The 24,418-nt window shown below is 38.5% G+C and overlaps 1 protein-coding gene across 3 annotated transcripts in view; it reads left to right on the forward strand.

Moving 5' to 3' along the window:
* The window catches only part of grin2bb (glutamate receptor, ionotropic, N-methyl D-aspartate 2B-b), a 100,178-nt gene extending 79,399 nt beyond the window's left edge, over positions 1–20,779 (forward strand). Inside the window, exons 6-16 of one of the 3 annotated variants that reach the window (XM_084094337.1) lie at positions 2,448–2,562; positions 2,817–3,025; positions 3,919–4,090; positions 5,761–5,914; positions 6,020–6,145; positions 6,638–6,867; positions 7,903–8,063; positions 9,109–9,296; positions 11,155–11,393; positions 14,432–15,650; positions 16,500–20,779. In XM_084094337.1, the coding sequence (XP_083950463.1) occupies positions 2,448–2,562; positions 2,817–3,025; positions 3,919–4,090; positions 5,761–5,914; positions 6,020–6,145; positions 6,638–6,867; positions 7,903–8,063; positions 9,109–9,296; positions 11,155–11,393; positions 14,432–15,650; positions 16,500–16,921 (3,235 nt within the window). In that variant the 3' untranslated portion in view covers positions 16,922–20,779. Of the gene's footprint in view, positions 1–2,447; positions 2,563–2,816; positions 3,026–3,918; positions 4,091–5,760; positions 5,915–6,019; positions 6,146–6,637; positions 6,868–7,902; positions 8,064–9,108; positions 9,297–11,154; positions 11,394–14,431 lie in introns of all 3 variants that reach the window. The other 2 variants (XM_084094338.1, XM_084094336.1) reach the window with 2 other exon arrangements.
* Positions 20,780–24,418: the final 3,639 nt, after the last annotated feature.

Here is a 24,418-nt window from a genome sequence, read left to right on the forward strand (position 1 = left end):
TAACCACTGTGCACCTGATGTGAGCAATTCATACAAAAAAAATGTAACATCATTTATTAAACATTTATAAAACGCATAGTCATGTTTAGTAAATGATTAGTTAATCATTAACTAATCAATTGTAAATGACATAACTGAATCTACAAAACAGATGAACAATGGGGGTGATAATGATAATGAACATATCACTAATTAATCATTTATGAATGATTAGTCATGTTTTTTAAATGATTAGTTAATCATTAACTAATCAATTGTAAATGACTTGTAACACAATTTACAAAACATACATAAAATGTTAGTATGTCACTTGCTACTCATTTATAAATGTTTTGTAAATGACTAGTTCATCATTAACTAATCACTTATAAATGACTTACAACTGAACGTAATTATAAAGTGTTACCCCAAAAGGCTAGTCTAAAGTTTTTGTTTAATATTAACATTTTTTATCAGGCTCCTATTTATAGCTTTCTACCCAAGTACCGGCATTTCTGAATGGGCTGAGGCTGGGATTTAGTGAGTTTGAAGGGAAAGTATTTGATGAGCGTATACTATGTGCGGAGAGCATTCACTCAATATTATTATCTCATTTTTGACAGAGGTGGCTTAGAGGCTTTTGCTTCGGAGGTCTTCATATATTGATTATGAAACATTTCATGAAATAGCATAAAAGGTAATGTAAAAATATAAAATTATAGATTATATAGTTAATCAAACTAACTATAATTCACTTTAAGTATACAGATATACCAAAAATTCTGCTTGAGAAAAGACACATTTGTGTAGTAGTATGCTGAAAAGAATCTGGTGTAGGATTTACAATTTTCATTGGAAATGGCTAGAAAATTTCACAAATAATTACAAAGAATCAGAAAATAACACCTTGAATTAAATGTGTAAAGATTAAAAGTATTTATACCTAAATAGTAATTTCTTATAAATGTACTCAAGTAATCTTTAGTGAAAAAAGTTAGTGTTGCTCGAAAAAGTTAACTAGCCATGTTTTCCCCTAATGAATATTGTATTACTGATGGGTTTTGATTTCATTTGTTGTATATTCTTTTTTATTATTGTACATGTGTTTATATTTATGTATTATAAACCTTTATTTCTTTTTCTTCTTATTATGAACTCCTATATCACGTAAGTGGCAAATGCTGAAACTGTGGCTGAGAATATTAAGAAGTCAAGTGCTAAGTTAGATCTCAAGGGCAGCAAGAAGAACAACACATTATAAGAATGCTAAAACATTTTTTATGCAGTACAGATGTCTAAGTGCTAGATGAGGTCAGTAAAGGCGAGTCACTAGACTCAGACAGTCCATTAAGCACTGCCCAAATGTGTCTGTGGAGTAGGTTAGTGACACGAAAGAGGTTAATTACAACTCGGACGAAAGCATTCTGAATGAACTTGAAGATGTTATTTGGCTAATTCTGGTGGGCCAGTGAGGAAGAATCTAATTTACACTGTGATTAGATGGCAGTGCAGGTGCTGATGTAGATAAAACAATATTAAAGGACCAAATACTGAGCCATGAGGGACTCTAAGGTTGAAGGGCAGAAACTGAGGCTTTCTTGCTAACTTAGAATGATCTGTTATTAAAGTAGTTAATAAACCAGTAAATTAGCTAACTCTGTCAGCACTGAAATGAACAGTTTGTGGTTGACCATGGCAAAGGCTATAGGCAGATCAGTGCAGTGTCAAGACACTCTGGGTGGTAAGGTTGCGTGACAAGATTTAATTCCTAAGTGATAGGGGTCAAGCATGCTGTTTTTGGAAAAAAAGGTTGACATTTGGATGAAACTGTTCACCATGCAATGTTTGCTGTCTCATACACAGTTTGGCTTCCTATTTGCGTGTACTGGATACTATTTTAAGATGGCAAAGAATGGCATTATCAGCTGGTTTAAATGTGCTACTTCCAAGAAATGAGCTACTATTAATGCATTCTTGGACGGCTTACTTGAAGGCTAAGATATCAGGTATTAGAAAAAATCTGGCATGTAATATTTCTCACTTCTAATAAATGGTTTCCCCTGGATTATTAACTTACTATTATATTGGGTTCATGACTTTTGTATTTTGTTAAGGTGAAAGCCATAGCAGTTCCTCAAGATTCTCCAACTGAGTGGATTTAAAGTCATAAAAATGGTTTTGTGACCAGGAGGCTGCCATATTTGCCATTGTGAATATTATTTGCTATAGCCTCTAGCAACAAACCTGCATTCCTGCATTATACATGTGTGTGGACATACAGGTATGTGGATAGTATACAGAAACCCATACACTATAGGTAAACTGGAAAGATGCTGACATTGAGGGATCCTGTAGATTGCTTTGACTTGTTCTGAAAATATTTGTGCTGTACAAGAAAGGAAAGTGCATTTGTGTTAATAACCATCAAATGTGCTTGGTCTGATATATTCCCTTTGTTTTCTCTTCAGGTATCTCATGAATGTGACATTTGAAGGGCGCAACCTCTCCTTTAGTGAGGACGGTTTTCAGATGCACCCAAAGTTGGTTATTATACTGTTAGATAAGGAGAGGCAGTATGACAGGGTGGGTATCTCTCCTCATTTCTCCTTTTCTCTCTTGATTTCTCTTAACTCATGACTGCAAAGTTCCCTGATGTAATTATCAACCTTCATTTACTCTTTATCTCTCTTCATCTTAATTCAAGATTTCTGCCCTCCTCAAATTTAGCCCGCACTAATCCAATCTCAGCCACTTCAACCTCAGCACCCTCTTATTATGTCACTTGTTATCCTTCTCCCAGCTTTAGCTCTCATCTTGCCCTCTTTGTACTTTCACAGGTCGGTAAATGGGAGAACGGGTCTCTGACAATGAAGTACCACGTGTGGCCTCGGTTCGAGCTGTACTCGGATGCTGGGGAACGAGAGGATGACCACCTGTCCATTGTTACCCTGGAGGAGGCTCCATTTGTTATTGTGGAGGATGTCGACCCCCTCAGTGGCACCTGCATGAGGAATACAGTGCCGTGCAGAAAACAGCTCAAAATCCAGTGAGAATCGCATAGGAACAGTACAGATATTCAGGAAATGTGCTGCAGTTTCGGTTCAAAGTTCAGATTCGTCTCAGATTTCACAGTAGATATTTGAAAACTTTGATTAAATCGCAGATGAATATTGTGGGGTGCACAAATATGGGACTACAATGAAAATATGAGAGTCAAAATGTAATTTAAACCTGGAAGTAAACAGAAAGCTTTAGGATTTGAAAAAATTCCAAATACTACGAATGTTTCACCGCACTGTGTGTCTGTAAAGATGATTTTGACCGTGTCAAGATAGATAAAGCTACATAATATAGGTAAAATATCTTTAAACTAAAGTTAGTCTTTGTATGAGATCAATATGAGATCAGTCATTAATCTTGACTGCCAGAATGCAGACAGTCTCATAAGAGCACTAAATATAGATACTTCATTCAGTTTTCAAATTCAAAGTGCTCTATCACTGTCAGGACTCCAGTATATCATATAGTAAGAACGTGTGGTGTTTATGGAATTGTATCTCGTGTCTTTGTAATATTGATTATAAAATATGTGTTTAATTATTGTTTAATTAATTTAGCATTCTTGTAATAAATTCCTGCTAAAACCAATTTATTGTGAGAAATGATCCAAGATTAATGTGGATTTTGACAAATTTAAGTCGCATTGTACTTTTGTGGTCAATGCAATAGTAAGTGCAGTGGTCATTAATCATTTTGATGTTATGTTGACTCATTGATTGATTTCTTCAGATGCAGATTTATTATGAAATGGTATTTTGATCAAGGAATTAATAAACAGCTGAAGCAAAAGTTTTTGATCGTCTTCATTATGTAGAGAAATAACTTCCTGCGCTAACATTAATCTTCTCACCTTTTTCTTCCTGTTTGTCCTATCCCTAGAAATCAGACGGGAGATTCAGGGATCTACATTAAACGCTGTTGCAAGGGCTTCTGTATAGACATCCTCAAAAAGATCGCAAAGTCTGTAAAGTTCACCTACGATCTCTACCTGGTGACCAATGGGAAGCATGGCAAAAAGATCAATGGCACATGGAATGGCATGGTTGGAGAGGTTAGTTTCAAAATGCTTTTAGTAAGAAAACTGGTTCTCATCAAACACCTAGAGTTGTTTATCATCCGAGAGCTTGCTGGATCATTTTCCTACCTATTCTACCAGACTGCATCTGATAGATGAGATGAGATCGAATACTAATAGATATCGAAATTGTTGCTTTGGTTTTGTTAAACTGTCTGTGTGCTTATTGCAAAATTAAAAATATTTTGCTCAAAATGTTGTTAACTGTAAATTTTGCGATTAAAAAGGGGGAAACTGGATCAGGAAATGTTGCGAGCCAGACTCAAACTCACATTGCTTGAATGGGCTCCATGGCTCCAGTGTTATTTTAGTATCGTTGATATACTAGTATAGTTTTTGTAGTAATTTTGTTGTGTGTTTCTGTCATTTCTATTTGTTTATTTAGTTTTTTTTGTTATTTTAGTAATTTAGTATTTTTGTTTGTTTACTTTATATCAAGTGACGAAAATGTCTTTTCATGGTTTAAGTTAAAGATAATGTGCAATAACCACTAGGACATGGCTCTGGAGCATCTATGGATTTCTGATTATGTATTATTTTCCAAAAAATTAACAGTTTCTCTCATGCCAAGAACAGATGAAAGAGAGAGAAAATGTGAGCGAGTGAGTTTGCACAAGCCCAAGGGAAAATACAGCTGGTGCATTAATTCAGATGAGAAATAATATGAGTTACCGGATCATATGTAAATCCACAGTTGGAATGAATGTTATGCAGTTCCCTTTCGGTCCTAGTCATATGAATACTCTCAGAACTGCACCACATTTGGAGTCGCAGACTTTTAGTAGCTTGCTTTATGTTTACTTAATGTCTTTACAAGATCTGATGCTCCAAGAATGTTCATGTTCAGAGATAGATGCTATAACGCAACACAAACTCAAACAAATATGCAAAATATAGTCTCATATTTTGAAAAGACAAAGAAAATAGGATATGGAATAGCACTACTCAGCATGCAGTCCGCAGGGCATTTTTGCGCCCGCATGTTTTATGAGATTCTGCTATATACCATGGTAAACCCACAGTGCAATTTAAAAAATCTGATACCAAGTGGAAATCTATAGTCCACTCTGCAAACCGTGCCACAGACGAGCGCTTACAGTACAGCCCTTTTTGATTATAATGGAAGCCATTTAGATTTTATGTGGTTGTGTAAGTGTGTAATACTCAGTAGCCTCATTAATATAACAGAGACACTATAAAAATTAGGAGTGTGGCCCTGGAGGCTAAAGGGATCCGGCTTTGTGGCCCCTTGAGTAGTCCTGATGTAGACAGAGCCTTTCTGTAGCGTACAATCACCTTATTAACTCTGTTTTGTCCCATTTTCCTAAATCACCAGAGGCATCTTATATGTAACTCTAAATATACCTGGACAAGTGATGGGTTTGGGGAAGTGGTGATTAGGGAAGGTTGAAAAGAAAGAGAAACGGCTATTAAAAGCTACTGCGACCCAGTGTAGGAAGTAACCTGATTTCTGCTTTCCTTGGTCTCGCAGTCGTTTTTTTCTTCTTCATGGTTTTCTCATTCACTAGTTCCCATTTTAACTTTCTTTCACCTTTTTCTTTTCACACTGTTACTTTCCCCCCTCTGTTGTGGCATGCCTAGACTAGTACAAGATGGGCATAACTGTCCCGTTTCTTCACGTCTAGGTGGTGCTTAAGAATGCCCACATGGCAGTGGGGTCCCTGACCATAAATGAAGAGAGGTCAGAGGTCATTGACTTCTCTGTGCCCTTCATAGAGACAGGGATTAGTGTCATGGTCTCTCGTAGCAATGGCACAGTGTCTCCTTCTGCCTTTTTAGGTAAGTACTAAATACACACTGTAAGGTGATTCAAGATAGAATTCGACATTCAAGTGCACTCTTCATTAATAATTTGTCTTCCCTTCTCTTTATTTTTGCTCTCAGAGCCCTTCAGCGCTGATGTCTGGGTAATGATGTTCGTTATGCTGTTGATAGTTTCAGCCGTGGCTGTCTTCGTCTTTGAGTACTTCAGTCCTGTTGGCTATAATCGCTGCTTGGCAGATGGACGAGGTGTGCATGCAAATATAAATCTATCACCCTTATACCTAACACCCATATAAAATTTGGTAGTTTTGTAGTTTTATGTCTTCATTTTCTAGCCATCTAAAAATGCATATAAATATACTTATTGCAGTGTTTTTACAATATTTACAAATTATGTTTAAAAAAAAAAAAATATATATATATTTAAATATATACATTTATTAATTTCTCTCTGTATTATAATATACATTTATTAAAATTATATATATATATTTCTTTTAGTTTTGCCCATTATGTCCATCTTTTCATTTTGTATAAGCTGGTTTCATGCTCGGCAATGTATTGCTTCTCTTCTCAGTATATTGATTCTTTTGATTGAAATCAAAACTGAATAGTTAATTCAAGTCTATTTATTACCTTTTTTTTTTTCATCTGCCCTTTTACTCCTCTCTGATTCCTATTAAATGATAACGTAATAACTCCCTATTTCAATTTCGTTACCTCTTTACACACAATCAGAGCCTGGCGGTCCCTCCTTCACCATTGGAAAAGCTATTTGGCTACTTTGGGGTTTGGTCTTCAATAACTCTGTGCCCGTGCAGAACCCCAAAGGCACCACTAGCAAGATCATGGTATCGGTCTGGGCCTTCTTCGCTGTGATTTTCCTGGCCAGCTACACTGCCAACCTGGCCGCGTTTATGATTCAAGAGGAATATGTGGACCAGGTGACTGGCCTGAGTGATAAAAAGGTAATGGTGTTTATTGGTCAAATTCAGTAGCATGTGCAAAAGTGAACCATGGGCATCTGAAAGCTGTTATTAAAAATATAGTTCTCGTTGATCTCATTTATATTTCTGTCAAAAAAAATTAGATCTAAGGACATAATAAGCTAGAGGATTTTTTCTCCGACGACTGCCTTGAACTGAACGTGATTTGAATTGATTCACCAGACTCAACCTTGGTGTTAAACAGCTAAGGTTAATTTGCCAAGACTAGCCAATAAATGATGCAATATTTAAGGTGCACTGTGTAATTTGTTAGAATATGTTCTTTTGTTTAATGTGCAGAGACAGCTGTAGGGCATTTGTGGGTTTTCTGTGGCTCTGGCGCTATAAAAACATTGCTTTGTTTGCGTGATCTAACACGATCAATTAATGGTTTAACCAGTGACACGGGTTTGGGGCGGGAGTATCTGTGGCTGAAGGTGAAACATTTTTAGAAATTTGAAAAAGGAATTTAAAAGGAAAAAACTTTTGCCATTTTATGTTTTTAATTAACTGTGAATAAGTGAATCCATGCATGCTTACTCTGCACGGTTTTGCATATGAAACACTAATACTACTGTTTATGATCCTCAAATGACTGATGACATATGTGGGCAACCACATGCTGACTGGTTTAGTGATAATTTGTTTTTGTTTTTCTGTCATCTTTGCGTGGAAAAAAGTGGGCTAATGTGAATTAGCCAGCCGCTATGAAACAGAAAACAAGATTTGACTCTGAGAGGGTGCTGTAGCCCGTTTAATAATTGATGTGGTGAGATTTTGTTTTTTACTCTAAGTCATGCTTTACTTTTTATGTCTGGCAAAGCTTTGAGTGTCTAGAGAACATAGTCCATGTGTTTACACAGGAAATAGTTCTATAATGAATGGTGGAGAAAAGAGATCTGTTGTATCTTTAAGGTTTTTTGAAGTGACACCTCTCCTCACACTTTGTCCCTTGAGTGTTCATTGACAATGTGGACACTGCTGAGTTATATATATATTTTTCTCTCTCTTATCAAGTTTCAACATCCGAATGACTTTTCCCCTCCGTTCCGGTTCGGTACTGTGCCCAATGGCAGCACAGAGAGAAACATAAGGAATAACTACAAGGAGATGCACAGCTATATGACCAGCTTCCACCAGAAAAACGTAAACGAGGCGCTCCACAGCCTGAAGACGGGGTGAGAAGGAAAAAAAGAGAAAAATTATGAGAGAGAGAGATTATGATATCTGCATGAAAGAATATAAAGGCTGAAAAAGAGGGGAAGACAGGGAGATTAACTCTTTCCCCGCCAGCGTTTTAGAAAAAAGTTGCCAGCCACCGCCAGCATTTTTGATCATTTTCGCAAAAGTTTCATGGCCCCCAGAATGTTTTGTTGTACGAATATCTGAATATATCAAAAGAAAGAAAAGACCCTCAGCTTTAAAAAAAAAAAAAAGTTTTATTCTAGCTTCATGCATTCCTTTTTTTTATCAACACTTGAATGTGGGTAAGTTTCATTTAAAAAGCAACATTTTGAGCTAAAAGCTGAGAAAATCAAAAAAAATTCAATGACTAAGTCTTGATCGGACATTTCATTAAGTAACATACGGCAGTTTTGATTCCTGTGCTGTTTAAAGGAGAACTCCGGTCAATTTTAACATTGAGCTCATTTATTTGTAAATTTGGAGTGCTGTCAATACAGAGAACAACGACAAAAATCGGTGTTGCCTACACCGTGTTATCCTCTTTTTAAAATTTGCACCCTGTTGACTTCAATGGGGCAAGTATTAAACCTGCTTTTAGCCTCTTAACATCCTTGATGTGTCATTACAAGTGCACAGCCAATGTGAGTGATTCCTTCAGAGTGAACACGGGTGAATCTGACTGCAGTAGATGTGAAAGATATGAATAAAAATTATGTTATTTCAGCCAGCGCCTCATACCTGTATTTACAACTGTTTTCGGTCGAAGTCCATAGTAATCGATTGTCGAGTTCACGCGCGTGATCATAGGTAACTAAACCTATGCGCGTGAACTCGACAATCGATTACTATGGACTTCGACCGAAAACAGGATGTAAATACAGGTATGTGCGCTGGCAAAAAATGTAATTAAATTAAAACTAAAACAGAAAAAATCGAATTAAAAACTATAATATCGTATCAATAATACTGAAAATAACACTGGTTTTGACAAGGAATTATTGACATTCTAACATATTACTCTTCTCTCTTGCTCTGTAGTAAATTGGATGCATTTATCTACGATGCAGCGGTCTTGAACTACATGGCCGGACGCGATGAGGGCTGTAAACTGGTGACCATTGGCAGTGGTTATATCTTTGCCACTACAGGGTATGGCATTGCCATTCAGAAAGACTCAGGCTGGAAGAGGGCAGTGGACCTCGCCATTCTGATGCTTTTTGGAGATGGTAAATTTTGTCTTCTTTTTTCTTCCAATTTGTCATTGCATTGGATGATTGTGATAAATAAGTCAGTCTAAATCTCAGGGTTCCTACACAGAATGGAAAATTATGGAATTTGATTTGAGTAATTTTCAGGTCTGGGAAAGAATGGAATTTTGAAATTGAAAATGTGTAGGAACCCTGTAATCTGCACAAATAATTTTAAGATTAAAGACAAATGTTCAGGGGAAATTCACCAAGAATGAATCTGTATTGTCTTGAGTTGTTTTATCATCTGATTCACTAAAAAAAGATGCAAATCTGGCAACCCCACAAACACCCCCCAAAATGATACAAAGCACAATTTGCACGATGGGAGGTGTATATAACAGATAGCAAACAGTGCCTGGTTAAAATGGATTGTGGGTGGTTAGTGAATAAGACTGAAATGCTGTTCACAAAAGTGGCGTGAATGTGTAGAGAATTCACAGCTTGAGATGTTTACTTCATTCACTTCTTCTTTAAATGGTTCTCAATGTGCCCTCAAGGCAAACAGTTTTGAAGAATACCTGGCAGCAGATGACAAGTGCCTACACTGTCTGTTAGTACGCCAACAAGTATGCCACACAAAATGGTATTAGATGTGTGAAAATATGGCAGTCTGTTTCTCAGAGCCTCCTTTGTGTGAAATTCACATTCTGTTAAAGCATAATAAAGTTAATACTGAATTACTGTACTCACTAAATTATAAATAGTGTACCAGGTAACTGTAATAGTTGTACTGTAACAGCAATAGATCTCCACATTTCTAATTCATTTTGATTTGAGAGCTTTCCTTTAGAACCCACTAGTAATCCAGATCCAGAGGCCATTTCTGGACGTCATCCTCTCTTACCCAAACAGCATCTGAGATGACAGGCTGTTTGGAACACATCCAAAGACACATGCAGAACATGCCCTATGCACCCCATACATGCATAAACAGTGTTAATAATTTCAGACATTCACTATATATTGTAACAAGACCTTATAGATATATGGGCACAGTCATACAAAATCCGATTGGCATCTAGATACATTTATATAATATATATCCCATACTTAGTGATTCCACATGCATACATGGGTATGTCACACAAGCGGGACGAATTAGAATAGATTAGTGGCACAGTGAGCATTTATATGCATATTGACAAGCAGGCAGTGCACCGTAGTTCATGGCATGTAAAGGTGCGTTTGGGTTTGGGTGTGTCACATGTTGTTATATAAGCCAGCATATGATCCAGGAGCAGGAATAGAGTCCTATTTGCAAGTGACAAGGGGGTCCGCAGTGTGTAATAGAAAAGCAGCCACTGAATGGATGTAATCATTTGCATATGTGTTTTTTTAGTATATTTCTGTAGGCTATATCTGAAGTTGCCCCTAAAGACTGACCTGCAGGACACCAAATTATGTTTTGGAGTTTGATCTTGTCCCTCCTATGCGGGCTGTCGGGCCCCTCGGGGCCCTTATTAGAGCTGGGAACCAAATCTCAAGTGACTCCCATAAGCAATCATTAACGAGAAGAGAGCTTCAGTGCATATGAGGTTGGATTAATCCGTCATCATGACAAATGTTACACTTCGCAGGGGCCGTAATTTGTTTACAGTGCACAGTTTTGTGGGGGCTCTAAATAAATGCACTGCTGAAATTGTCACGGATAGACAAAGTGAACAGACACGTCTGCTAACAGCTCAAGAGCTCTCAAAGCCCACAAACACACAAAACACACAACGGGAGAGGCAGAAAGTAAAAATTCAACGAATCATAAACAGTCACTCTCTTTTTCTAACACCAAAATTTTGAAATTAGCAATATTTTTCAATTGTTTTGGGTTTTTTTGTAGGTGAGATGGAGGAACTTGAGGCCCTGTGGCTGACTGGCATCTGCCACAATGAGAAAAATGAGGTGATGAGCAGTCAGCTGGATGTAGACAACATGGCAGGTGTGTTCTATATGCTGGGAGCTGCAATGGCCCTGTCCCTTATCACATTCATCGCAGAGCACCTCTTCTACTGGCAACTGCGATTCTGCTTCATGGGTGTGTGCTCGGGCAAGCCCGGCGCCACCTTCTCCATCAGCAGGGTGAGTAGCAGGTTTACTTCTGAACTTTTGATCTGCAGGCAAACAACCACAAAGGTTGACCAAATTATTATTCTGGAGCCAACAGCCTATTGAGTTCAATTAGTTCTCGAAGCTTTGGAGAATATGAGCATTTTCTTAATTGGTGTCTTTGTCTTGCTGCCCAGTAAAAATATCTTCCTGTCCTTAAAGTTGCGAAGCAATGGAAGTACAAAAAATATCTTTCTTTCCCCATATTGAGATGTACATCCAAGTGTAGCATTTTGTGAGGGGGAGGGGGGGGACTTCTATGCATCTTGGTTGTTGATTGGATTTTGAGATGTGGGCGTTACATTCAAGTGGAGGCAGATGAACGCAAGCATACAAGGGGCGAAGAAGGTGCCTTCACACCATGTTGAAATTACCGTAATTTAAGGTTTCAACTTGTAAAAAACGTTCACGTCCTTTTAGAGCTCGTAATTACAGCTTGTAAGATGGGACTGTTCTGAGAGCTCCTACTTGTACCACGTGAACGCTGTACCACCTGACCGCTCCAGATTCGTTTAGGCATTGATAGTGTCACCATAGAAAAGCATAATTCCCAGTCGGAGGACGTGAACAGCTCTGAATAGAACGTCACGTGTTGTCATCTCAAGCCTACGATAATTATGACAGGGCGTGAACGCATCATGAAGTCTTATCATTTTCACCTGAAGATCCAGTTATGACATTTTGATTGGTCAAATTAAAAATAAATAATAATAATAACATATGAACGGTAAGATCTATTACATGCATTTAGAAAATAGGGTGAGTTTCCATTTCATGCCAACTTTAAAACGAGAAGTTTTCCTGAGAAATATTAAGATGTGTTTTCAACAAATGTTTCCTGAATGTAAGTTTTAATTATTTTAATAGCTTTAAGCACAAACTTAACTTTATGCAATTGGCTCTTTTTGGCTCTTGAGTGAATTTTACTATTTTAAGGACTTTAAGTATTTTTACTGGAAACTACACAAATATACTGATTAAGAAAATGATTTTGCTGTGTAAAAAAAAAAGAAAAAAAAAGTGAAAAGTGTATAAGTATTTCCTTTACATTAGAAGCATTAGATCTCAAGACTGAAACTTTTGGATGATGATTACATTTGATTTGAGTTTTGTATTTTTTTTTTTTTTTTACATTTATTGAGTTTTGTATTGAATTTGTATAATTGTGATGGTGTATTATGCAAAATGTGGTGTATTATGCAAAAAGGGTACATTCTGTTTTATTTCATTCTGATGTGTGTGGGGTAAAGTGCAAACACTTTCAGTGCCCATTTTGTGCATATGCAGTATTTATAAATCAAAACCTTGATCTTGAGCTAACAGGCAGTTAGCTCAAAGCAGCAGTCTCTCATTCTAGACATTCGGACATCAAATCATGCCTCAAGCAATTTGGAGTGGTGCCATGACCCACATAATGTCTGGGATGAACACAGAGGGAGTAAATATCAGTTTATCTGACCAAATTGGCAAGTGGCTCAAAGATAAACCTGGGTTTACCTGAGTTCACAAATTATTGAGGCTAACCGGAAAAACGATTACTATATTGGTTTGTTAGCCAACAGGGCAATTTGCATGACCAGTTTCCTCAGCTACAAGTACAGACACAGGAAACCGATTTTCTTACTAGATATATTTCCCTTTGAGATGTAGATGTGTGTGTTGCTGTAGTGGGGGTAAGAAGAATCTAAAATGAATAGAGGGAAAAAGGCAAAAGACAAAATGGGAGAGAATGGAACCTCTCAAGAGAAAGAAGGAAAGAGAAAAAGAAATGAGATAACACTGAATGGAGAATATGTTCCAACCCAATCGGATTGAAGGGTCAGGAGATGAATGAGAATAAGAGTCACACTGGGAAGGATGACCTGAGTTTAAAAATAGACAGAAGGTAGTGGAGATAAGAGGAACATAAAGAGAAGAGGGAAAAATACACAAGAGTGGATAGGACACTAAGCGTGACTCAGAGCGAGACAGGAAACATTTCTGACATGTTGCCTCACTGGAGGGACAGATCGCCAGTAGAAGAGTAACCTTTAGCCTTTGAAATGTTTTGAGGAGAATTCTATTTGTTCCACATGTGTTTCATGTATTATTTGTTATGAAAATGTTTTATATGGTTTATATATATATATAAAGAATTTTAAAAGACATTATAGTATAGTGCATCACAACATTTATTAGTCTGAATATAAATGGACACACCCAACAGTATAAAAGATAATGAAGTATTTTGACTCCCAGCCAGTCTCACAGTGTACACATTTGCCATTAAGAAATGAGTTTGATAAAATACAGCCAAAACTACACAGATTAATGGATTAAAATGCAGTAAATCTGCATCATGGTGAATGAGCTGGAGAGGTTTATTAGAATATTGTGTAATTAATTTGTCGTGGCAGTGATGAAGGAGAGACACAGATGAGTAGACACAGTGGTGTCAGCTGAATTTTAATCACATTGATTGAAGACATTGATAGACAGTCAAAACCACAGAGTTACCGCAACACTGTCACCATGTCATCATCAATCACAACCTTTTTCGCCCCTACTGTTTCTCTTTCTTGAACTAATTCCATTCTGTTTTTCTCTCTCTCCATTCAATTCTTTATGACTCCCTCATTTTCCCTTTTCTCTTCTTGTATTTATAATCTCAAAAGTTTAAAGACAGTGATGGATAAACTGTTCATTTTAAACATGACGTGATAAAAGAAAATCCCTGAAATAAGTTTTTAAAATAAAATAATTTTTTTCTCCAGCAGGCTTTATGAAACTAAACTACAGCATAAAGATGACTGTCAGAACAGTAATTACAGAACTAATTTGTAAACATAAATACTTAAATACTATAGAACTACAAGATTTAAGACTTAAGGTTTGACTTGAACTTTGCATCAGAATTGTGAACATGTTTGCTGCTAATTAAACTTTTCATTAAACAAATCTAATCCCACATTGTTTGTTTCTTCTTCTCTTTTCCTTTGTTTTTGCTTTCCCTCATTTTATCTGTCCAATAGGGCATCTACAGTTGCATCCATGGTGTTCAGATTGAAGAGAACAAATCAGCCCTTAACTCACCATCAGCCACTATGAACATGAACATGAACAACACCCACTCCAACATTCTCCGTTTGTTGCGTACTGCCAAAAACATGACCTCTGTGCCTGGGGTCAATGGTTCACCCCTCAGCGCATTGGACTACAGCCATCGTGAGTCAGCCGTTTATGACATCAGTGAACACCGGCGCAGCCTAGTAGGCCACACAGACTGCAAGCCTCCACCGTACCTGCCAGAGGACAACATGTTCAGCGACTATGTAAGCGAGGTGGAGAGGACTTTTGGGAACTTGCACCTGAAGGACAGCAACCTGTACCAGGATCATTACCTACACCACCATGGGGGCACGGGATCCGAACTGGCTCTCGGTATGTCGGGTCCCCTGCCTAACCGACCTCGTAGCTTAGGGAGTGCCAGTTCATTGGAGGGTGGGTACGATTGTGACAGCTTAGGGGGAGGGGTAGCGCCCATCTTCACCACCCAGCCACGGCAGTCGCTGACACATCGGAACAGGGAAAAGTTTGACCTGATTGCAGGTCACCCAACCCAGTCAAGCTTCAAGTCTGGCCTGCCTGATCTATATGGAAAGTTCTCCTTCAAGGGTGGGGCATCCAGTTCAGGTTTTATAGCAGGACATGAAAGGTACTGTGGGGGAGGTGGGGTGGGATCGGGAGGGGACGATGGAAACATTCGATCCGACGTGTCTGATATTTCCACTCACACCGTGACCTACGGAAACCTCGAAGGGCACGGCAAACGGCGCAAGCAGTACAGGGACAGCCTAAAAAAGAGACCCGCTTCTGCCAAGTCTCGCCGTGAGCAGGATGAGATTGAGCTTGGATTCAGGAGACGCCCCCACCACACTATCCATCATCACCACCATCATCCAGCAACACAAGCACACCGCTCAGCCACCCCACCCGTGGAGCGCAAGAGCCAGAGAGGTGGTAACGGCACCTCCTATCTATTCAGAGACAAAGATAATTTGAGGGACTTCTATGTGGATCAGTTTCGAGCCAAGGAAGGGGCATCTCCATGGGAACATTTGGATTTAAGTGATGCTCCAGGAATGGGTGGAGGAGTGGGACTGGGCGGAGGCGGTTGCGGTGGAGTAGTTAGTAGCGGTGGTGCTGGGGGAGCGTGCACTAGTTTGGTTCCCATTGAAGATTTCCTGAAAGGTAAATCCAAGAAGACAGATTGTAAGGGTGGAATGGGAGGAGGATCACCTGGGCAACAGGGCCATGCATGCTGGGAAAAGGGCGTCGGAGGGGTGGGAGGGTTGGCTGGAGGGGATTGGGAATGTCGCAATTGCCACAGTGGAGGGGTTGGAAGTGGAGGAAGCAAGCCAGTTTGCATGCATGGGGGAGGCGGGGCCGGGGCCTATCCAGCTGCTGGGGGAGTTGGGGGATCCAGTGGAGGGAGTGGACAAATCTCAAGCCGCCCTAGTTCCGCCTCCTGCAAGCGGTGTGATTCGTGCAAGAAACCGGGCAACTTATATGACATCAGTGAGGACAACCACCTCCTCTTGGATCAAATTGGGGGCAAGCACCCTTTGGAGAGCGGAAAGGGAGGGGGAGGCACAGGGGCCCAAACCCAGGTACAGAGGCGGAAATTTGGCCCAGGTGGTAAGGTTTTGCGCAGGCAGCACTCTTATGACACGTTTGTAGAGCTGCAGAAGGAAGGGGCGGGCAGGATGGGTGGGTTTGGAGGCAGTGGTGGAGCGTCAATGCTTCCTCCACCCCGAAGCGTGAGCCTAAAAGACAAAGACCGCTACATGGAGGGCGCAAGCCCCTACGCCCAGATGTTTGAGCAGTATGCGGGAGGGGAACGGGAGACAACATATTTTGGGGACAGAGGGAAGGGTGGGGGTTCATCATTTAGCTTATTTCGTGGGGGTGAAGGTGGGTTGCACCGTCGCTCCGTGGGTGAGAGAGACATGAGGGACAGGGATAGAGGCATGATGGGAGGAGGTGTGGGCGGTACCCGAGGGGTCGGGACTTACTCCTTGTCTAAATCTCTCTACCCAGATAAGGTGAACCAGAACCCATTCATCCCAACCTTCGGCGACGACCAGTGTCTATTACACGGCGCCAAATCATACTACATCAAAAAGCAGCAGGCACAGCCGCAGCAGCAACAGACGCCACAACAGCAGCAGCAGCAACAGCTTCTCAACAACAGTCGGGCTGACTTCCGGGGCTCCATGGGGGTGACTTCCTATTTGCCTGCTTCCGCAACTTCTGGGGTGATGTCCAATGTGGCCCCTCGGTTCCCCAAGGAGCTATGTCTGGGCGGGCCTCTTGGCAACCACCACGGTGGAGGACCTAGCAACAACAAGCTGCTGTCAGCAAGGGATGGGTTAGGAATGGGTCAAGGACAGAGACCGTTTAATGGATCGAGCAACGGACATGTTTATGAGAAGCTATCCAGTATAGAGTCTGATGTCTGAAGATGGGAGTCAGAAGCAGATAGAAATGTGGAAAAGAAGCCAACGGACATGTGGAATGATGAATGAGAGACAACTGAAAAGACAGTGTGTAATTAGTACCTTCATGCCCACAAAAAGAAGAAGAGGAAACCGTGTATGGAACTGAACTGACTCATGCTTTCATTAAGTTAAGCGGATCATGTGCTGCCAAGCGTACGTATGTAAATAGAGAGGGGACCTGCCCACTGTTGAAAAGTTGAGATTAAGGGGAAAACCTGTTTATTCCTCTCTTTTATTCTCATGTTTTTTTTTTTGTATATCCCACTATTTCCCTGCTCCTAACATCAAAATAGTGGCCGATCCAGATGGAGACAACCGTGTACAATCCTTTGTACAATTGTGGATGGAAATCAGTTAATCTTTTTAAACAACAGGGTAAAACTTACAATAATTGTATTGATAATGTTCTTGATAATAATATTATTATATATTATTACAATGTTTATGATGTTCCATTTGGGCTTGGTTTCTGGATGTTTTATGCTGTTATATATTTGTACTGTAGTTTCAGTTCTTGGTTAACAAACCACTTTGCGGGAGGCTTATTTGATTTGTCAGTTGACCTAATTTGATTGTTAATTGAGTTGTAGACAAATGTGGATTCCATAAAGGTTCTTTATTATTGGTTATTCAAGTTTATTTTACCAGTATGGAGTGCTGTAAAATGTGTGTACAAGGCATGATTTGCAAAGTACTTCAGCTGTACTTGAGATATCATTGTGAAGGAAATGTATTCTTTTCACCTTATTTTATAATGTTTCGTTTGTTAGAAAAATATTGGTTTAATACACAGCACGTTATGTGCCTTACCAAGACTTACAGAATACCAGATTTACAGGTCATATTGCCATGGTAACTTTCTGGTCACTGCACACAGATTTGTCATTGGATGATTCATATTATTCTGGAACCTTCCTTTTATTGATATAAGCACTGATATGGAATATCCAGCAGTGAGGAGACGTAAAGTAGCCTGAATGTGTTCATAGTATTAATATCGAGAACTTGGTTCTAAAGAAAACCAGTTAAATTATCATTCTGACAAGTTCTAATAATATAATAGGAACGTAGGATATTTGAGGTTTGCACAACATTGTACAGTGCATAGTATCCTCCCTGATAGCTGAGCTGCAGTTGTATGATGTTATCTACAATATAGAAACAAAACTCAACTGAATTTTTTTCCTCCACTGTCCCGCATTTCTTAGGAAGTCTTTGATCACACAGTAAAATAACAACTGTGTCATGGATTTGTTTCCTCTTAGAATGCAGTTAGTATTGGATATGCTTATCTGTACTTTCCTTAGGGAGACACCAGTGCACAGTATGTAGGGTTTTGCAAGATTATCAGCAAATGCTTGCATTTTGTTATGTAAATATTCATTTTTTCCACTTTGTACAGTGAATAGACAGAAAGGATGTAACTCTACAGATTTATGTTTTACCATATTTGTTAGATATTTTAAGAATTAGAGTGAAGGTTAACAATCCAACTTTGCTGCAAAATGTATCAGTTAAAACTCATCGGTATGGATAAACATTAAGAATTTTTCTATATCCTCCCTATCACTGTCCAGGCTAATACAATCCTTTACTGCATCTGTACAGCAGAAGTGAAATTTTCTAGATATTTTCGTTATATTCGCCAGTCCTTTTTTATCAACTTAATACATGATAATGGTAGGGATGACTCCCGTTATTTCCCCTAACCATTTAAAGTTAATTTGCAGTTTTAATACCCACTTATATGAAGTAGAGGTATATCTCAGGAATTTTGGATGGGCACAGGCAAAAACAAACATATCATTTAGCTAAATTGCCTAATACATAAATCAATAAACAAGTGAACTCATTTAATTGGATAAACGTGAGGTTCGTTGCAAGCATTTATTAACTTTTTTTCATCATTTTCGAAACCACAAATGAACTCATGACAGGGCAGTCTGAACACATTGTCTTTTTTTGAACTTTTGGCCCACACAGCTTAGATAAAATCCTTTACTTGAAGTTAGTTGTGTTTATTGCAGATTTTGTTTATACATTTTCTTTGTGAATGAACTGTTAGCCAAACAGATCTCCACTTTAAGCACAATATTTATAATATTTGGTTTTGATGTATAGCTATCAATTTGTGAATTTTTATCTTAACTTTTGCCATTCTTATTTGACTCAGTTGTCTTTTTTGTGAGAGTTTGTGTTTAAGACGAGCATGCATGTCTTTTACTTATTTATTGCCATATCTTTCATACATTTATGTCTATTTAGATATCATGCCTGCTCTTGTTCTTGCAATATGTTGATAAACTGTGCATCATACAGGTTCAGGGTGATTCAATAGATGTGCTGATTCTAATGAACTGATAAGATCTTTGAAAAATGGATATGTATGGAATAATACCTCGTTAGGGAAATTATCAGGCAAACCCAAATTTTGGTGATAATGCTAGATTTTGTCAGAACATTGCTATTAGGTAAGGAGATGACCATTTTTGTGTCCAAAGCTAATTTTGCCATTTTTTTGTCGCACAAGATTTTCTCACTTGCTCTCACGATACATTTCTTTGCATGGTACCATTTTTTTTTTTAAAGTACCCTTAAGATTTTTTTAGGCTTGATCTACTTTTTCTTTTATTTAGTAAATCCTTTAAAGATATCTCATAAGATATCTCATAACAGTGTGGCATTTTTTAAGAGCAAGAGATGTGTTGACAGACTTAGACCATTGCATTTCCTGTCAATCTCTGTGTTTGTACTGGAGAGTCAAGCCTATAGTTTTTATTAGTAGCCTATACTACAGTATGTAGAGGAAGTTTTGTGTGATTGTGTGTGCGAGTGTCAGGGACATTTGCCTTTGCTCTTCCTGAAAAGCTTTCCAATTTTATATTTCATTTCGATTTTAAAGATGTGGCCTTGTAAAAGCATGCTAATATCATTTGATAAATACAGGTTTAGTGTGAGACGCAGAATAAACAATGGAGATGGGCGGAAGAGGACAGGAGGGACAGTAGCCAATGTTCTGTGTCGTTACAGTGTTTTATTTCTCTTCTTATTCATTCTCATTTTACCTAAAATTTTCTTGATGACTGGTAGAAGACTTCAGTAGTTTGACTCTATTTTATTGGTTTGTCATTTTAGAGTCCTCCCTAGTAAGGTACGTCACATATGATTGTACGTGTATCTGAAATCATATGCTTGATTACCTCTGTGTGAGACTGGGCAAGTGTGCGCACAGGTGTTTGTGTGTGTGTGTGTGTGTGTGTGTGTGTGTGTGAGAGAGAGAGCGAGAAGAAAACAGAGCACAGTGCAATGGTTATCTATTATGTCTGCTGTAAATAATTATGTCCCCTTTCCATAGCCTTTTAATATATGAAGACAAATATTTAAAATATTGAAGTTTGAGATACATTTTTGTCTGGAAGATTTTTTATAGCCTCAAGGGGAAAAAGTTATTAGACCACTGGACCAGGAGCACAGTGCCATTCTAATAGCATCCGAGAACCAGAATTTAAGACACAAATTTACACCGTTGTCTTTAATTCTGTCTTTCTTGTATTTTAACCACTTATTTTAAATCTTACTTATGGATCACAATTGTACAGATTCTGTAAATATGACAAAAATGGTTTCTTTTTTTCTGTTTTTGTATAGAGAGAGATTACATGTGTTAAGGCTACAATAATAATTTAATGAGACATTTCACAATACTTAAGCTATTGAGAATACAGACACAGTGTGAAAAGTGCTAAGATATATTCTTCTGTCTCTTTGTACAAAACAGTGTTGACTAAAAACAAAATAAAAGGGAGAGATCTCAAGCTTTATAGTCCTTCTGTCTTTTTCCATACATTTCCAGCAGCGAGAATCTGAGAGGAAATGGTGACACTCCCTTTTTTTTTTTTCAGTGTCATCATCATGTTCCAAATATGAATCTCATTTGGTTTTCATGTTGTTAATATGAAAATTGTGGGACAAATTTTCCTTCGTTTCTTATGTGCTCTACACAAGCTTAGGTTTGATTCGTGACATAATGTACATGAAACGTGAACGAGAGCTTATTATCCACTGTTGTTGCCCTGGATACGTCTGATTCACTGCATCATGAACAAATTGCAAGCAAAGTACTTATCGCTCTTTTCTGTACCTATCGAGTCATGTCAAACATATCATTCTGATTATTGATTCCTGTGTGCAAGAGCTGTTTTTAATCATGAGAATGTCATACATGCTGTTTATTTTTAAAGCAATAGCTGTTTATTTTAAAACCATTTGCAATTCAATATTTCACAAACCTACTCTTTCTATTCCTGTCTCACTCCCCCACTCTCTTTTTCATTCCCTTTTCTCTCTCTCTCTCTTTCACTAACACGTTTCCTTCAGGCAGCCAATCACAGAATACATTGCAACACATGTAACTATTTCTTGACAATTAACTGTTACCTAGCAACTGGACCTTTAGAGAAAGAAAGAGAGAGAGACAGAGGGAGAGAGAAAAGAAGAAAGATCTGTGTAGTATACTGTGACTTGGTTTGGTTGCTACAACATATAACACAGAAACAGCAAGTAGAGATGATATGCAACACCCACACGTGTCCATGGCGACAGGGAGAAAAAGAAATAAACGCAAGCAGGGAAGTTTAAGGAAGAGTCACGGATAGAGGGAGGCGTGAATGGAGACTATATTCAGAAAGTAATTAATAAGGCATTAGTTTAAAGTTGACATGAAACAGAAATTACAATCGTTTTTTTCTTATCTATTGTGATGTATATTTGAATGAAACGGCTTTTCGAACAAGAACAAATGTAGGGCAGGACTTGATTTTGTCCATGTGGTATTGATTGGTTTGCCACTGTTGTGATGTCATGTGAGTGACAGGTTGTCCCGCCCTCGCGCCAGTAACCACATCATCAGAGAAGAGATGTCAGGGAAGTTATTTTGATTAAAGATTACGAGGGCACATGAATTTAAAAATGATTTGCACGGATAAATCATTTACAATGCAATAATCCATGATAAAAATAAAAATAAGAATTGTCAATTTAGATATGGTGACTTTAAGGAATGGTCACAGAGGAGGTCGTGAATGGAGAGATTCAGAATAGTAATTAAGGCGTGGCAAGTCTAACCCTTCAAACTAATTTAGAGAGGGTCAGATAACAGGGAGTCAATCGTTTACGTAGGGGTGCTAAAAGTTTTGCCAAAGCAAAAAATCTGTACAGACGTAGCCGCCTACATTCACGTATTTGCGTTCATACGTACCAATATACTGTCAGACGTCCTCACCAGCACAGAAATACACGCAAGCATACCCACATACTACACACTGACATGTCTTGGTAAATGCTTTTAAGTCCTGTGCTGTGCTGGCCAAAAAAACAGCGGACGCAGACAGACCCACTGACTACAGACCAGACACTCACTCCTGTCAAACAGGCACGCGGTGAACTAACCCGCCACAACACTGCCACCATGTGGCCGGAGTTACAAAACACTCAGATTCGTCTTGCGCACAGCAGAAGAAGGGGGTATAGTGGCGCGCAATGGTTTGTATTTCCAGCTGTTAAAATTATACCACTATGATCCTGTCAGTCCACACAACCTGTTCTAGAAAGCATGTGTTGGGTTAAAGTGAGCTTATAAACAACTGTGTTCCTCAATGCAGATAAATATTGTTTGAGGGAATTAATGTCATTAGTGATTTGTTTCAGTAATGCTGCATACTTCTTTATTTTGTGCATATGTGTGTGATATTTAGTAATGATGTATTTTATATGCAGGGGTAATGTGTGGTTTATAATAGGATGCTTTCATAAATACATAGAGATGGAAACCATATTTAATTGAAGATTTGGGAGCCTGTGATAAATGAGGTCACCTGGCTGACATCATTTATGAAAAGCATTTGAATGGGGTGGTTGGAACATGGATTGTAATATGAGAATAATTAAATTATGCAGTACAATGCTGCACTTACCTCTTTATACATGCATATAACAGTGCCTGCAGAATAGCCTATGTAATTAAAACAAAACAACAGCAAGGTAAAACTAGTTCAAATTAATCGTACTAATCCTAAAAACTAGTTTCAGTTGTAGACATTTTATATTGTTCTTTCTTCACAATTAAGCATTGTGCCATCCAAGCCTAAATTGCACAAATCATTATTTTCTTTATAAATTTAAAAAAAAAAATCAGGAATGGGTCTGTGTTGTTTTACTCAAGTACTAAAGATATTATTTGCAAATTATTATAGTTTGCTACGTTAACAAAGAGAGGTGAGATATTCAACAACGAATATTGTCTATCAGCCCCTGTATTTAGACCTTTTATGCCTCTTTTTACAAGATGTAATAAGTCTCAGGTGTCCCCAGAATGTGTCTCTATCCCATTTTTGAGCAGAAGGAAAAACATAATATTTTCGTGTATGTATCTTTAAATGCAAATGAGATTCTGCTCCCCATCGCGCTTTCCAGAAGAGGGCGCAGCCAACAGCTTTTGCCTTGGTCCGGATACTACCAAAAACTACCAAAACATATTGGTTTTGACTATCAACTATCAAACGGCCACGCTCATGTGACGTTGCAGTTCTTCATCATCATGTACGTTTTTTTATTTGCTTGCATTTTAAAGCCATATCAGTCTAAACTTCGGATATTTGATTTCCTGAGCGCATACAACCGATGCACGCCCACAGAAAGCTGGCTGTCAGATGGTGTGTCTGGTGAGTATTATACTAATTTCTCTTCTGCTGTCTGAATGAAACGCCTGCTTTTCTAGAGCCACGCCCTCTATTTTTATCATTTAGTATTCCGTTTCTCTCGAAATACATCACAACACTGAAATAAAATCGGTTGAAACTTCCGGTTCACAGGAACTTTAAAGGTCCCGTATTATGCCCCTTTTCACAAGATGTAAAACAAGTCTCTGATGTCCCCAGAGTGTGTATGTGAAGTTTCAGCTCAAAATACCCAACAGATCATTTTTTACAGCATGTTTAAATTGTCATTTTTGGGGGCTCAGAAAAAGGCGCTGTTTTAGTGTGTGCCCTTTAAATGCAAATAAGCTGCTGCTGGACGACCCAGGGGGCGGAGCTTCATGAGCTCGCGCTCAGTCTCTCAGGACAATTTCATCTCACGGAATGATGATAATATCAGAAACTCTCAGTAACGGTGTTCATTTCGAGTCGGACAATAATGCCTACAGAGTCAGAGTGCTGTATAGAGATGAAACAGGTAAGTTATAGTTTAGTAGTTTAAAGGAGCTGTATGTAAGAAATGTATTTCAATTAATCATAAAATGGCCCTGATATGTCACTAGACATTAAGAAATCATGTTCATTTCAAATACTTATATTACTGACAACAGTAGTACGGCCAGGATATTGTCATTTAAAAAGTTAAGTTGCAGCCCTCAACTGATGTTGATGTTGTCATCTTGTGTTTTGGCCTGAAGCGCCACCC

The sequence above is a fragment of the Abramis brama genome (genome assembly GCF_963993115.1).
Source record: "Abramis brama genome assembly, chromosome: 2".
Taxonomy (NCBI): domain Eukaryota; kingdom Metazoa; phylum Chordata; class Actinopteri; order Cypriniformes; family Leuciscidae; genus Abramis; species Abramis brama.